Source organism: Periplaneta americana, chromosome 13 (genome assembly GCF_040183065.1).
Source record: "Periplaneta americana isolate PAMFEO1 chromosome 13, P.americana_PAMFEO1_priV1, whole genome shotgun sequence".
Classification (NCBI taxonomy): Eukaryota; Metazoa; Arthropoda; class Insecta; order Blattodea; family Blattidae; genus Periplaneta; species Periplaneta americana.
Window position 1 is genome coordinate 14,123,674 of NC_091129.1, and position 14,698 is coordinate 14,138,371.

At 33.4% G+C, this 14,698-nt stretch overlaps 1 protein-coding gene across 10 annotated transcripts in view; it reads right to left on the reverse strand.

Annotated features, from left to right (window-relative positions):
- Positions 1 to 14,698, reverse strand: part of sei (seizure) — a 367,275-nt gene that overhangs the window by 128,478 nt on the left and 224,099 nt on the right. For all 10 annotated transcript variants that reach the window (XM_069842943.1, XM_069842952.1, XM_069842945.1 and 7 more), the window contains one exon: positions 1,367 to 1,487. In XM_069842943.1, the coding sequence (XP_069699044.1) occupies positions 1,367 to 1,487 (121 nt within the window). The remainder of the gene's footprint in view (positions 1 to 1,366; positions 1,488 to 14,698) is intronic.

Consider the following 14,698-nt stretch of genomic DNA (forward strand, 5'->3'; position numbering starts at 1 on the left):
AATAGTCGATATAAAATAAAATGCCGAAATTAATCTTAACCTATATTTATTAGAAACACGGGAACTTCTTTGAAGCAAATATTTAGCTGATATAGGCTGTCAGGGAAAGAATAAATAAACGATGACTTTATAATGTCGTTTCGTAACAATTCAGACTTTTGTAAATGATAAGCACACAATCATAAAACTTTGAAAAATCACCTAAGAAAATGAACACTTAAAAATGATGTGAACAGTGTAATAGCTATAATTCCTCCCTTGTGCCCCAAATTGATATTTTTCTTATATAATTTACGAGCAATTTTCGATCAAATCAGTTTTCAACTCTACCTTCCGCAATATGACGTCAAGTTTTCAACGCTACTAACGTATGCAGAGGGTATGCCATTACGTGAAAGTGCATCACTTAGAAATCCCACTCATTTAACTCATTTTAACCTTATTACCAGAGCTAGGAAGTTCGTACCAAAACAGTAGATTTCAGTTGAGTACAGCGAGGAGTATAGAAGTCACCCGCACCTCGCCCTGCTCCCGCTCGCTACAGACGATACACAGTTCACATAAACAACGCATAGTGGCATTCTGTGGAGCTGTGTAGAGTCGTGAATAGTTTGAAGAATATTGTTAATTTATATTAATATTTTAGCTTCTGAACAAAGTGAGCTATTCTGTTATCATTGTATTATTTACGTAATGTGAATATTATGCATGATTTCAAAAAAGTAAACTCATCTGTTATTAAATAATTATGCAAACAGGAGTGTGCAACAAGTTTATTTTTTCCCGGATTATTCTTCGTTAAATGTTGACTGTTGCTCCAAGATATTTGAATTTTTCCACCTCTTCGAAGGATAAATCTCCAATTTTTATGTTTACATTTCGTACAATATTCTGGTCAAGAGACATAAACATATACTTTGTCTTTTCGGGATTTACTTCCAAACCGATCGCTTTACTTGTCTCAAGTAAGATTTCCGTGTTTTCCCTATTAGTTTGTGTATTTTCTCCTAACATATTCACGTCATCCGCATGGACAAGAAGCTGATATAACCCGTTCAATTCCAAACCCTGTCTGTCATCCTGAACTTTCCTAATTGCATATTAAATATGTACAGACACTAAATATTTTTTACAATCTTCTTATTGAGTAATATGAAATAATATAATCAAATAACACACAAAGTTTAAATTGAATTCATAACATTTATGAGTGTACATTTATTCAGGGTTTATTTGCTACTAAATAATACTTTAATGGAAACAAATTCGATTAAAGTAATCCAGAATCTGCCATTGAACAGCTAACTTGCCGTATCGACGTAGGGGAGAAGTAGAAGTTAAATAGTCATCTGAGTTAGTTGCGTACCTTTATGGAAGGCCCTCCGGTGTTGTTGGCATAATAGAACTGGTGCGTATCATTGGCCAAGATATCCAACCAACCAACTTTACTCTTCAGCAGTGGTCTCTCTGCATTCCCTATTGCATACCTGCAAAACAATAACAGGTTTCATGTGACAATAAGATAAAGACAGAAAATACCTACTATGACTATGTAATGAATAAGGAGCGGATTCCTATGTAATTAAATATTATTTTTGCGTGTGATAAAACACAATTAACAAAGTTAAAAATTCCGAACATTAAGTTTCAAGTTTAAAACCCGAATTTTATTTCACATAAAAACACATAGTTTAACAAAAAAATTATGTAAATACATATTTTCAGCAAATCTATTATAAACACATAAATCTTGGAGTTTTTTACTTAAGTAATTTTTTTACAAGAACTTTTAAATATTTTAAAACTAAATAAATTATATCACTCAGAAGTAAGTTATCTTTTTCAAGAATTCTTGGTTGCTTCGTGTTTCTAAGCGCTGTGTGGTGTATCCGTGATCCATTTTTGTAATAGTATCGCCTCAAGTTCTGAGAACTGCTAGGCAGCATATCAGTGTTATTATTAGAGAATAAATTAACATTGACAAGGAGGAGAGATCTTGCAACACATAATTAGGAATGTTTATTGTTGCTGAAGATGATTTCATTCCACGCTTTGTTTGTGAAACACAACAGATAAGAGCTCAGGAATAAATATTATTTAATTTAAACAAATCTCTCGCCTCTCACTCATGTCCATCAAGTAAGGCAAAACATCTTGTTGTGATTCCCTGTTATCGGGCTTCGTCAATCGATATACTTCAAGATGTACTGAAAGATGGTTGTTTAAAAACGATTTGGCTTTCCTATTAGGAAATCTAAGCTTTTTGTGTGACACCATAAAAAAACTCGAAACATCCAAAAACCTGTTGTCTGAAACAGGGAGGTGCGTGCCGTGAAAATTAAACTAGACTCGCTACCAGGTTCAGAAGCACAATTACTAAGGGACAAATTCCAGAATGTGTTTGGGAAAAACAGTGGATATAAAAAAAATGTGTAAAGTTGCTCAAGTATTGGAGGATGTGTCTGTAGGTGAAATTGACGGTGTATGTGTTTGTGACATTCCTCTCTTTAAATATGCACGTCTGACGTCCTGTGATGTGGAAAGATCGTTTTCACAGTATAAGTCGTTGTTCAGAGATAATCGGCATGCATTTGTGATGGAGAATTTGGAGATGACCTTTGTTGATCACTGCAATTCTCGGCCAACTACTAGCACTCAAGTGTGGTTGGTGAGTACCTAGTAACATTTTTTTTTCAAGCTAAGTAAGGTATTTTTGTCATATTTAAAAATATACTTTTTTATTTTTAGCAAATATTTTGGTACTTTTTAACACATAAAAAATAATATATTTAAATTTTTAGCACGTAAAATCCGCTCCCTAGTAGGTTTCATAACGTTCACCAATAACATACTGTAAAATCAATTTAAGGACAATCACTTGCTGCCAGAATTATGATATGCATTCGTAAAAATGTACAGTTGGACTTGGTTATAGGGACCAAGGTTAATGCGACACCTGAGCTACAGTGGCAGTCATTTTTTAATTGTTTATTTTACGACACTTTTTCAACTGCTATGGTTATATAGCGTTTGAATGAGAAGAAGGTGATACTGCCAGCGAAATCAGTCCAAGGTCCAGCGCCGAAAATTACCCAGCATTTACTATTATTGGGTTGAGGGAAAAACCCACCATGTAACTACTATCAACCAGGATTTGAGCCCGAGCCACTCGTTATACGGTCAGGCATGCTAACCGTTATACTACAGCAGTGGACTGACGGTCATTTAGAGGTACGGTTTTATCTATTAGATAAATGTGATTTATTGTTTTATAACGACACATTTGTAACAAACAACTCGTTTATAATGACATTTTTGCAACAGTGTAAATTCCTTAGAAATTTTTGTTCTATGTACATTAAACAGTGACTGTCGTTAAGAGAATTCGCAGATAGCCGGTAAAGTCATTATTAGACAGTGGATGCGAGATGACTTAAGGAAAAGTGAAGTTGTTTCGTATCAGAGTATATGGCACGTGCCGCGCCGTCCGTCTTTTGTGTACCTGGCGAGTACAGCAGCGTACATAACGAAGGAACCCCGATCTGTTCATAGTAACATTGCAACGCAATGTGTGCAGTTGTGTTATCCTGCTCAAGTATTTAGTACGAGTTGAATAGTAATAATATAATATAATATAATATAATATAATATAATATAATATAATATAATATAATATAATATAATATAATATAATATAATATAATATAATATAACTAGCGGTACCCGTGCGCTCCGCTGCACCCGTTAGAAATAAATATAAAGTAATTACATAATTAAAATAGGACAATTGATCTAGGGAACATTCGTGTTTGATAAAAGGATAAATCGTTTAATATGTTACTTAATTTAAATTGCATCCAAATAATTAAAGTGCGATCATTTTGGTCCAGAGACACTCATTTGGTGCAATGACAATTCCTTTAACCTGTTTCTTAATTTTTATTACATGCAACCATAGTTTAATGAAGATTGACATCATTTAGATTTAATGTGCATATTTTATTTTACTTGTTATAGATTTCCATTGAATTATGGTAATAACTTAATTTGAACCCTTGTTTTCTACGTATTCGGTAAATGGCGCTTGGCCCACTATGGTACTGAACCCTTCAAATAACTTAAATTATATTATATAATATTACATATTATATTATATTATATTATATCAGAAGTTGCTGTAATAACATTACAGCATTATATCCATCTAGAGAAACTACACTTTCCAATGGTGAAATTATAATTCATTATACAAATCGGTTAATTTAGCTTCCGATATTACTTCATACAAACATAGAAACATTCTCTGTAGGCTATCTTTCATAGCTTTCGATTGTTGCTGTCAAGGCCCCTTATAGACGAAGTCATTTGTTTTTTAATTCATTACACGGCCTTAGATGGCAGTTATTTTAATTTTAAAACTCATTTATCTCATTAAATATCAGTCCTATCAAAATTTTTCAAGGAGTAAAACGTATCGCAAATTATTTTTAAAGAAACTTTTGCTATATAACATTTTTCACAAAAATTAATAATAAGCGAGATATTTCGATTTATTTAATTCAGGCCACCTTATAACCCCCCTTTTAAATAATGTATTTTGAATGCCATATAGCCTAAAATCTAAGTTACGACGAACTTAATTTATATTCCAATTTTCATCGAAATCCGGTCGGCCATTTTCGCGTGAAAAGGTAACAAACATACAGACAGACACAAGCAAAAATTTCAAAAAAGCGATTTTCGGTTTCAGGGTGATTAATTATATATGTTAGGACCTTTTTTTTTTGGGAAATCGAAAATTACCAGAAAAATTTCGGCTACAGATTTATTATTAGTATAGATATAATATAATATAATATAATACAATACAATACAATATAATATAATATAATATAATATAATATAATATAATATAATATAATATAATATAATATAATATAATATAATATAATATAATATAATATAATATAATGTAATGTAATATAATATAATATAATATAAAATCATTATTATTACTATTATCATTATTAATATTATCAGTAATTCTGTGGTGTTTGGGTAAAGGGAGACAAGTCATTAAAATGAGTTCGGAGATAAATGAAAATTAAACTTGGAACCCTTATTACAAATAATTTTCTACACAAATAAAACACATCAACTGCTTGTATTGTTTGATTTTTGCACACCCACTTGCACAGGGACATCATTTTATTTTTACTTCAATTTTTATTGTACCTGAGGTTTTGAATGTACTTCACTCCCACCCCTTCTACTAATGAAGTTAAACCGTCCTCCGCACAGATCCAAGACCGCATATACAGTCATAGTAGCCTTACGGTCATAGTAAACAGTACGTTCCAAAAATATGTTCGCGTTTTCCAGTGACGAAAGAACTTTCAACATTGAATCATTTTCGCACAGGTACTGTCGTCCATTTGCCTACGTCGTATCCCGGTTTCCCCCACCAGCTTTTATTCGCCAGCTAGTGGCTGGGCTGTCTTAGCTCTTTTCTGAGAACATTAATTTCTGTTAGGAATTGGGCGTCTACGTAATATTATACAACTGTTTACAATAACTTAAATAAAAGGGAATTCGTTAAGTAATTAACTGTCACGTGATTTCCCTCCTTTCTACGACACTACGAAATAACCACTTGGACAGACAGTAGATAGCATATCTGAGTAATTTTATCTTTTCGGATCGGGCAGGAGTGAAGATTGAATTTACAGTACGTAAGATCTGTTCTATAGAGTAGGTACAGAATTATTTCAACATGAGTTACTAGTACGAAGGACGAAACTGGTAATTGGAATTAGATGCAATAGTCTATAGTGCGATAATATGCACAAAAGAACTGAAGCCTGTATCGAAATGAACGGCCACCATTTAAAAATGTGTTTAAATATCCATATTATGATTATTTTTCAATTTAACTGCATTCTCTATATTGTACGCTAATGTGCTGTAGACAGTATAATATACACTGCATAATGAATACGTCCACATGGACAGCTCAGTTCGTGAGTAAAAACACTCATTGTTAATACTGTACTGTATTTTGATTAAACAAAAACCTAATCAAAATGATTAAACTCAAAAGCGCAATATTTCCTAGTTTACGTAAATGGATGAACTACTTTTGTTCCCTCCTATACCTAGTGAAGTGATTTGTTTGTATATTACGCCAGTATAATCGAACTCCAGTCGTGGAAGGGGGAAGCAAACGGCGTTGAACAGAGGTATAGGCAAGTTAATATTAAAAATGTTAGTAAAAATAAAATGATGTCCCTATATAATTTAACTTGTGTGTTCATCTGGGGAACAAAATTCCACCTGGACAAAAAAATGACTTATACCCCTTTACCCGAACACCACAGACTTGTCTTATTTTTTATACTTTGTTTGTCTCATTTATTTTGACCTGCTGTTCACATTTTATTATGCTTTTTCCTTTCTTTCTGTATGTTACATATTATGTCTGATTTCTACTTACTTGTTGTTTACATTACATTATTATCATTTTATTCAGTTTTCTGTGTAAGTGGACTTTGTAATTTGTATTGTTTTTTGTAACGCAGTTTTACTCCTGGTTGAGTGTTAGAGAAGGCCATATAGCCTTAACTCTGCCAGGTTAAATAAATAATAATAATAATAATAATAATAATAATAATAATAATAATAATAATTATTATTATTATTATTAATAGTGTTGTGCTGATCCATTCATAACGGCAAAACGTTAAAATCACTCAGAGATACGAAATGCAATTAAGAAGTATGAGAGTGACATTTTATGTATTAACGAAGACAATATCGTGTGTAATGTATGTAAAATTGAAATATAAACCAGAACAACTCAGGCTATAGAGAAACACTGCAACAGTACATCGCACAGAAAATGCGTTTAAATGAAATCTGAGGAACAATCTACATCATCATCATCATTTATTTGTGCGGGTCTAACGACACGTGCAACATGATGCTCAGTGCAAATATTCCTCTAAAGAAATTGAGTGATCCCCAATTTAGAGTTTTTCTTCAGAAATTCTCTCGATACAAAAACTGTTTAAGCGATAGGCGAAGACGATTCAGCTTCGACAACTTACGAGAATATATCGTCGTTTACTGCAACGCTGGTAATTGCATCAATGATGACGAGGACTGAACCTTGCAAGGTATGTACTACAGTACGTTATTTTTCTTTTCCTTCTGACTGTACGGAGATACAGTAGCAAGTTGACGTCGTCGTTTACGTTTAAAACCTGTTGAGCTAATGATCTGAATGAAAGAAATGTAACATATAGTAAATGCGCACCTACATTCAACGATAAGTCATCCCGCATCCACTGTCTAGTTATTAATATCGTTTCCGTTACTATGACAAACACATTTTACAAGCAAAGAACTGGAGTTCTAAAAAAAGGAGGTGGAGTGTGGGGTACGTAAAACTTTTTCTTCTATCCTACCAGGAACCCTTTACCATGCTCAGTGACTGAATACGAACACATCAACACAAAAAAGGAGAACTGCTCATGTTTCTGTTCACTCCAAGCACACAATAATTGCTATGACCTTGGTTGTGTCCACACCCGTATTTACGAGTCTCCCGATCGATAGCAAAGCTTCTTTTTCACTCGATGTGTTGACTAGTTTAGCTATTTAAAATGTTCATGTTTTGTTCCAGGACGTACAGTAGGTGGTTTCCTACGCCAGCTGGTAAACCATTTCTGTACCGCGGTTGAGTATAATGCAGTGATGTCAAAACAAGCGCATTTTTCTGACCTTGATGCCGTGCGCGACCATCAAGCGCTAAGTATGGAAAGAAGAAGGGTTGTGTATATGAATAAGGGTGCACAAACTTCAAACGGAACGTGAAATTTTATGTCGTTATTTTTATATTGCTTCTTTCTGTTTAATTTTATCTATATTGTCTGTAAAACAAAAGTACTAACACTGATTTCTTAATATTGCACTTGTGTTTTAAATCTTAATAACATAATAGAGAGTTAAGAAGGAATATTCACTTAAATTCCATAGTAGTATAATAGTATACTATATTAAGTGGATGAAACACATCATTAATAAAGAAAGTGATATTCCAAAGAAAGAGATTGATTATGACATGGTAAGTTGGAATTTATATTGATGGTATCTTTAGCCTTACAAAAGTAATCAATAAACTAATCAAAACAATATTACAGTACAAAGCATAGTTACCTAGGTACTGTATCTGTTTTAAGTGTAACTAATATTACATAACAAAAGTCTTATCGCATTATGCTTATAAGGTGATATTTGTGAGCAACTTCCTATCATCAGATTATTAAATTACTGTATTTTCTCTAAATCTGCTGAAGCTATAGAGCTGATATTTTTACAACACATGGGCACGTATCTTTTGCTTATAATGTAACAGTAGTTGCTTTGTTAATTCATTTCCTTACAAACAGTTTCCATGGGAATATTTTCAAAATTTTCAATACACTATCTTCAGTAATACATATATACGGTATATTAGATTTACGAAAACATTCTGTAAGGCTACTAAATAAATAGGCCTATACCTGAAAATTTCACTTTTCTATACGAAAAGTTGAGAAAATATTTATTTTGAATAAAAAAATCAAACTTGTGAAAAATGAGCATTAAAATTAAAACTTACATTCTTGTAATGCACTTATACTTCTCAGGAAAATCTAAAAATTAACATGGATACAGTTTTAATAAGTTCTCTTCCCTTTATCTATTGAATCAGTGCTGGCCATCCCTGAATATAGCTCGACCAAGCGGCATATACCACCTCTTTCGTCTGTCTCTTTCCTTTTCGCTGTAAAGCGCTCAGGCTCTCCAGGGCTCTAAAGCGCGCGCTTGCTCCTGTGGGCATCAATTGACATGCCTGGTATATTGCATTACATTTCTTTAGTCTTCTGTACGCTGGAATTTATTACTTCCGGTAACAGACGAGAATGATGGTTCGCAGGGATAAAATTTTATTTGCGCAAAATATGACAATCTAATTTTGTAGAGGGCTTGTATTAAATGATAAAATTCTTTTTTGCACAATAGTATGTTTTCTTATCGTTACAGCAAACTTCGCCACGATTGAAAGTTGATTTTACTGAATTCAGAGTTGCCAACCTAGATAAGTATGTTGAAATATTACAAATAATTGCTCTAGTGTTGTAATAAAAACCACTGCCGTCAATAAAATAGTTGATGAATCATTTAATTTGTACATGTTTTAAAAATAAAAAATTGTCATTATAAAAGTAGGCCAGGCATTGTTTGCACCGCTTTATTGATTGGTTGCGATTGCTGCCGTGTGACAACTGGTAGAAAACATTGAAAATCGGGGCACGTATTTGAAAGTCATTGTTAAAAGTGATCTTCGTATGATACTGTATGATAGTCAATTTTAATAGGCTTGTCTAAAGTTAAAAGATGTACTTTTAGGAATAGCTGTCTAAAAAAAGTCACTAATATAGAAGATCTTTAACTATGCATAAGTAGGGCTCTAGACCAGAGGTGATCAAAGCGGGTGTCATGATTACATCGTGTAATCACAGACATTCAAACGGGTACGAGGAGTTTCCTGTACATTGCTGTGTGTTTCATTCACGTATTGAAGGCAAGCAGGGGCGGTATCATGTCGCTCTACAAACTCTGTCTCTACAAGCAGTAAGAGGTGGTTTCGTAAAGAATGAGAAGGAGAACTTCTTTATTGCTCTGTCGGACAAAATGTAATATGTTTACTTTGCTGAACGGTTCAATTACGAGTATATAGAAACATTGTCACGTTGAATAATGTATTATTATTATTATTATTATTATTATTATTATTATTATTATTATTATTATTAGTATTATTGTTAGGAGAAAATACACAAACGATTAGGGAAAACACGGAAATTTTACTTGAAGCAAGTAAAGCGATCGGTTTGGAAGTAAATCCCGAAAAGACAAAGTATATGATTATGTCTCGTGACCAGAATATTGTACGAAATGGAAATATAAAAATTGGAGATCTATCCTTCGAAGAGGTGGAAAAATTCAAATATCTTGGAGCAACAGTAACAAATATAAATGACACTCGGGAGGAAATTAAACGCAGAATAAATATGGGAAATGCGTGTTATTATTCGGTTGAGAAGCTCTTATCATCCAGTCTGCTGTCCAAAAATCTGAAAGTTAGAATTTATAAAACAGTTATATTACCGGTTGTTCTTTATGGTTGTGAAACTTGGACTCTCACTCTGAGAGAGGAACATAGGTTAAGGATGTTTGAGAATAAGGTGCTTAGGAAAATATTTGGGGCTAAGCGGGATGAAGTTACAGGAGAATGAGAAAGTTGCACAACACAGAACTGCACGCATTGTATTCTTCACCTAACATAATTAGGAACTTAAAATCCAGACGTTTGAGATGGGCAGGGCATGTAGCACGTATGGGCGAATCCAGAAATGCATATAGAGTGTTAGTTGGGAGACTGGAGGGAAAAAGATCTTTAGAGAGGCCGAGACGTAGATGGGAGGATAATATTAAAATGGATTTGAGGGAGGTGGGGTGTGATGATAGAGACTGGATTAATCTTGCACAGGATAGGGACCAATGGCGTGCTTATGTGAGGGCGGCAATGAACCTTCGGGTTCCTTAAAAGTCATTTGTAAGTAAGTAAGTATTATTATTATTATTATTATTATTATTATCATTATTATTATTACTGACCACTAATTATGTGTTTCTATAATTCTTCTGTACGTGCATGAATATTGATATTTTTAGATCTTCTCTCTAGAAGGAAAAAATTATTAGGATTTATCTCAATTTTAATCTTCTTAATCTTTAGATGAGGGTAAATATTAGTTATTCATTTCATAATAGTATTGTAGAAAAATTGATTCAATATTACGTGCCAACAAATTGTTCAAAGCCAGGAATTGACATGGCTTAAAGCATAGCCAGGAAGAGAAAGATGAGGTAAATAAATGTAAGGAAGTCAGCCACCTAATGGGGTTTGAAATATCTCGTGCTGTAAAGCCTTTTAATAGAACAAAATTTTCCAAAAGAGTATTTATTAAAATAGCTTAAGTAACTTTTCCATAAGAAGTTTTTAATTTTGAAAAACTACGAATTTCTCAATCAAGTATCGAGAGAAGAATTTGAATAATTTCCGATTATATTCAAGAGGAAGGTTAAAAAAGAAGCAAGAAAAATCATATTATTCGCTGGCTCTTGATGGCAGCAGTGACATTACTGATACTGCAAAGCTTGAGATTTTTATCCGCGGGATTGATCAAGATGTTAGTACAGGAACCACCACTGGTTGTAGTTTTCATGCCAAGTACCTTTCCTCCGTCTCCTTACTTCATAGGCTGTCTGTCGCATGTAATCACTGCAGCTGGAGATTTGGTCACCGCTGGTCTAGAGACTCATGGCTGGTTTCACCAACCTTCGTTATCATTATAACGTCTCGTTAAATAATTTAATGACACGTTAGTCAGTTTTTGTGTTTCACCAAGTATCATTATTGCTAACGCATCTTTAAATTCATCGTTAATTTATTAGGATCTATTCGTCGCGTTAAAACAGTAACGGTGCGTTAAGAAGTCAACAACATGGCTGTCGTAATTATTCGATGATGAAGTTCTTTATTTAGAACTTCAACATAACGACGAACTTATATGTTGTAATAACACTCGGAATAATCATTTTGAAGATTTAAATGATAAAGAATTCCACGAAAGCTACACATTAAAGAAATTAGTAAGAATGATGATTCTAGAAGAAACTGAATACCGGTATACTGTATAGGTTAGAATACGACAGATAGAAATCACCCACTTAACGCCTCTTCAACAGACTCTTCTCGTTTTAAAATAACGTTGAGGGAAGTTTTGAAATAGTAATTGATGATATGAACGGGGTATCAAAAGCTGTATTGTCTAGATATGTGAATAAATTATCAGACGTACTATCAACATTACAATAATCATTATTTCTATAGGCCTAATAAGCTTATAGCTAAATTTTATGTTGTCATAGAGAACATAGATTGTGTACATGTTCCAATCGTATATCCTGGCATTAATATAGCCAAAAGATTCTGCAATAGAAGATCCTATTTTACCTTCAATATTCAAACAATTTCATAGGCCTATGTAACGCTCCACATAGAAAAATTGTGGCTAAACTAGCGCTGAGGTAGTTTCCTTCGTACTCTGCTTATACACCTTGCACATACGAATCTGTAACAGGTTACGTTTGATTAGTTTAGGTTTTTGTTATGCCTTGCATATACGATCAACTGCATTACCACAAAAAATCCCTTATAAGTTCAACGATTTTCACTTCTACCTCAGAACTACCTCAGCGCTAGTTTATTGAAATTGTAATAGGTTAGAATACGACAGATAGGAATCACCCACTTAACGCCTCTTCAACAGATTCTTCTCGTTTTAAAATAACGTTGCGGGAAGTTTTGAAATAGTATTGATGATATGAACGGGGTATCAAAACCTATATTGTCTAGATATGTGAATAAATTATCAGACGTACTACCAACATTACAATAGTCATTATTTCTATAGGCCTAATAAGCTTATAGCTAAATTTTATGTTGTCATAGACAACATAGATTGTGTACATGTTCCAATCGTATATCCTAGCAGTAATATAGCCAAAAGATTCTGCAATAGAAGATCCTATTTTTCCTTCAATATTCAAACAATTTCATAGGCCTATGTAACGCTCCGCATAGAAAAATTGTGGCTAAACTAGCGCTGAGGTAGTTTCCTTCGTACTCTGCTTATACACCTTGCACATACGAATCTGTGACAGGTTATGTTTGATTAGTTTATTTTTTTGTTATGACTTGCATATACGATCAACTGCATTACCACAAAAAAATCCCTTATAAGTTCAACGATTTTCACTTTTACCTCAGAACTACCTCAGCGCTAGTTTATTGAAATTGTAATAGGTTAGAATACGACAGTTAGGAATCACCCACTTAACGCCTCTCCAACAGATTCTTCTCGGTTTAAGATAATGTTACGGTCTACACGGATAGCACAACATTCCAAAGGAGGATGCCTTTTAAATGAAAAGGGTGCAAAGAGATTTTCTTTTAGGAGACAATGGATACCCCTTAAAATCCAATTTAATGACATCTCTCCTGAATCCTGCCACACAAGCATGGCAAAATTGTTACAGGGTACTAATAAATCTGCATGAAATACAGTGGAAAAGTAGTATGCAATTTATGGAAGAGGCGATTTCCCGTCCTAAATTTAGGCCTAATATAACTGCTTAGAATGCTTTGTATATAATTAATTGTGGCATCAATTTTTAAGCTGTCGACCTTGTAGTCCGCTAAATTTTCTCAGATTTCCTTTAGAAGCTACAATTTAACTGCTCTACATTCCTATTATTTACATTTGGAAGCAGCTGTCTTTTTTTTTTTTAATTGCGGTATGAAACATACTGTATTTAGGAAGATGTTCTTAAAATTACTGCCTCTTACCCGTTTGCCTATGATTGTTTCTTCATGCCAAACAAAGTCAGCCATGGTCATATGTAACCAATGAAATTCGCGATTTCGAAGCCATGGTCGTATGAAAAACAAAAGATGCAAGATACAAGTACAAAATCCCCTGTTAATTTTAAAGATACGAGGCTTGGTGAAATAGTCAACTTTTAAAGATTCCGTTAAAATTAAACGATCCATTTGTTGACAAGTCGTTTGTGCTGATTTAAAGAAGCTTGGTGAAACCAAGTGTCACACTAGCAGCAAATCTGGAATGCTTATTTCTGAACAAGATTCGCAACTGATCTTCTGATTACATAAGCTTCTCATTTTCATATTGATTATCAATATGAAATACTATCGGACAGACTTTATTAATACAACAATTTAATGACCTCTCCCCTTAGAAAGAGAGGAAATCTCATAGTTTACGCACCCAATTTATTTTTGATTTTGTATAAACGTTCACAAAGATGACACGTTACATTTTGTATTAAAATACAGTAGTTAATTTCCAAAGAAAAGGCAAGTACAGTAAATTTGGTCATTTAGAACATTTTGCTTGCACTGAATTATACAGGGACATCATTTTATTTTTACTAACATCTTTAATATTAACCTGTCTATACCTTTAGAGAGCCGGAAACACCGCTTGCTCCCCCCTCCAAGACTGGAGTTCGATGATACTGGCGTAAAACACAAATCACTCTACTAGGTATAGGAAGGAAGAAAAGTAGTTCATCCATTTACGTAAACTACGAAATATCGCGATTTTGAGTTTGATAATTTTCATTACGTTTTTCTTTAATGAAAGTACAGTACTGTATTAAGAATAAGTGTTTTTACTCACGAAGTGAGTTATCCATGCGAACGTATTCATTATGCGGTGTATATTATACTGTCTACAGCACATTAGCGTACAATATAGAGAAAGAAGTTAAATTGAAAAATAATCATAATATGAATATTTAAACACAATTTTGAAAATGGTGGCCGTTCATTTCGATACAGGCTTCAGTTCTTTTGTGCATATTATCGCACTATAGACTATTGCATCTAATTCCAATTGCCAGTTTCGTCCTTCATACCAGTAACTCATGTTGAAATAATTCTGTACCTACTCTACGTACTGTGAATTCAATCTTCACTTCTGCCCGATCCGAAAACATAAAA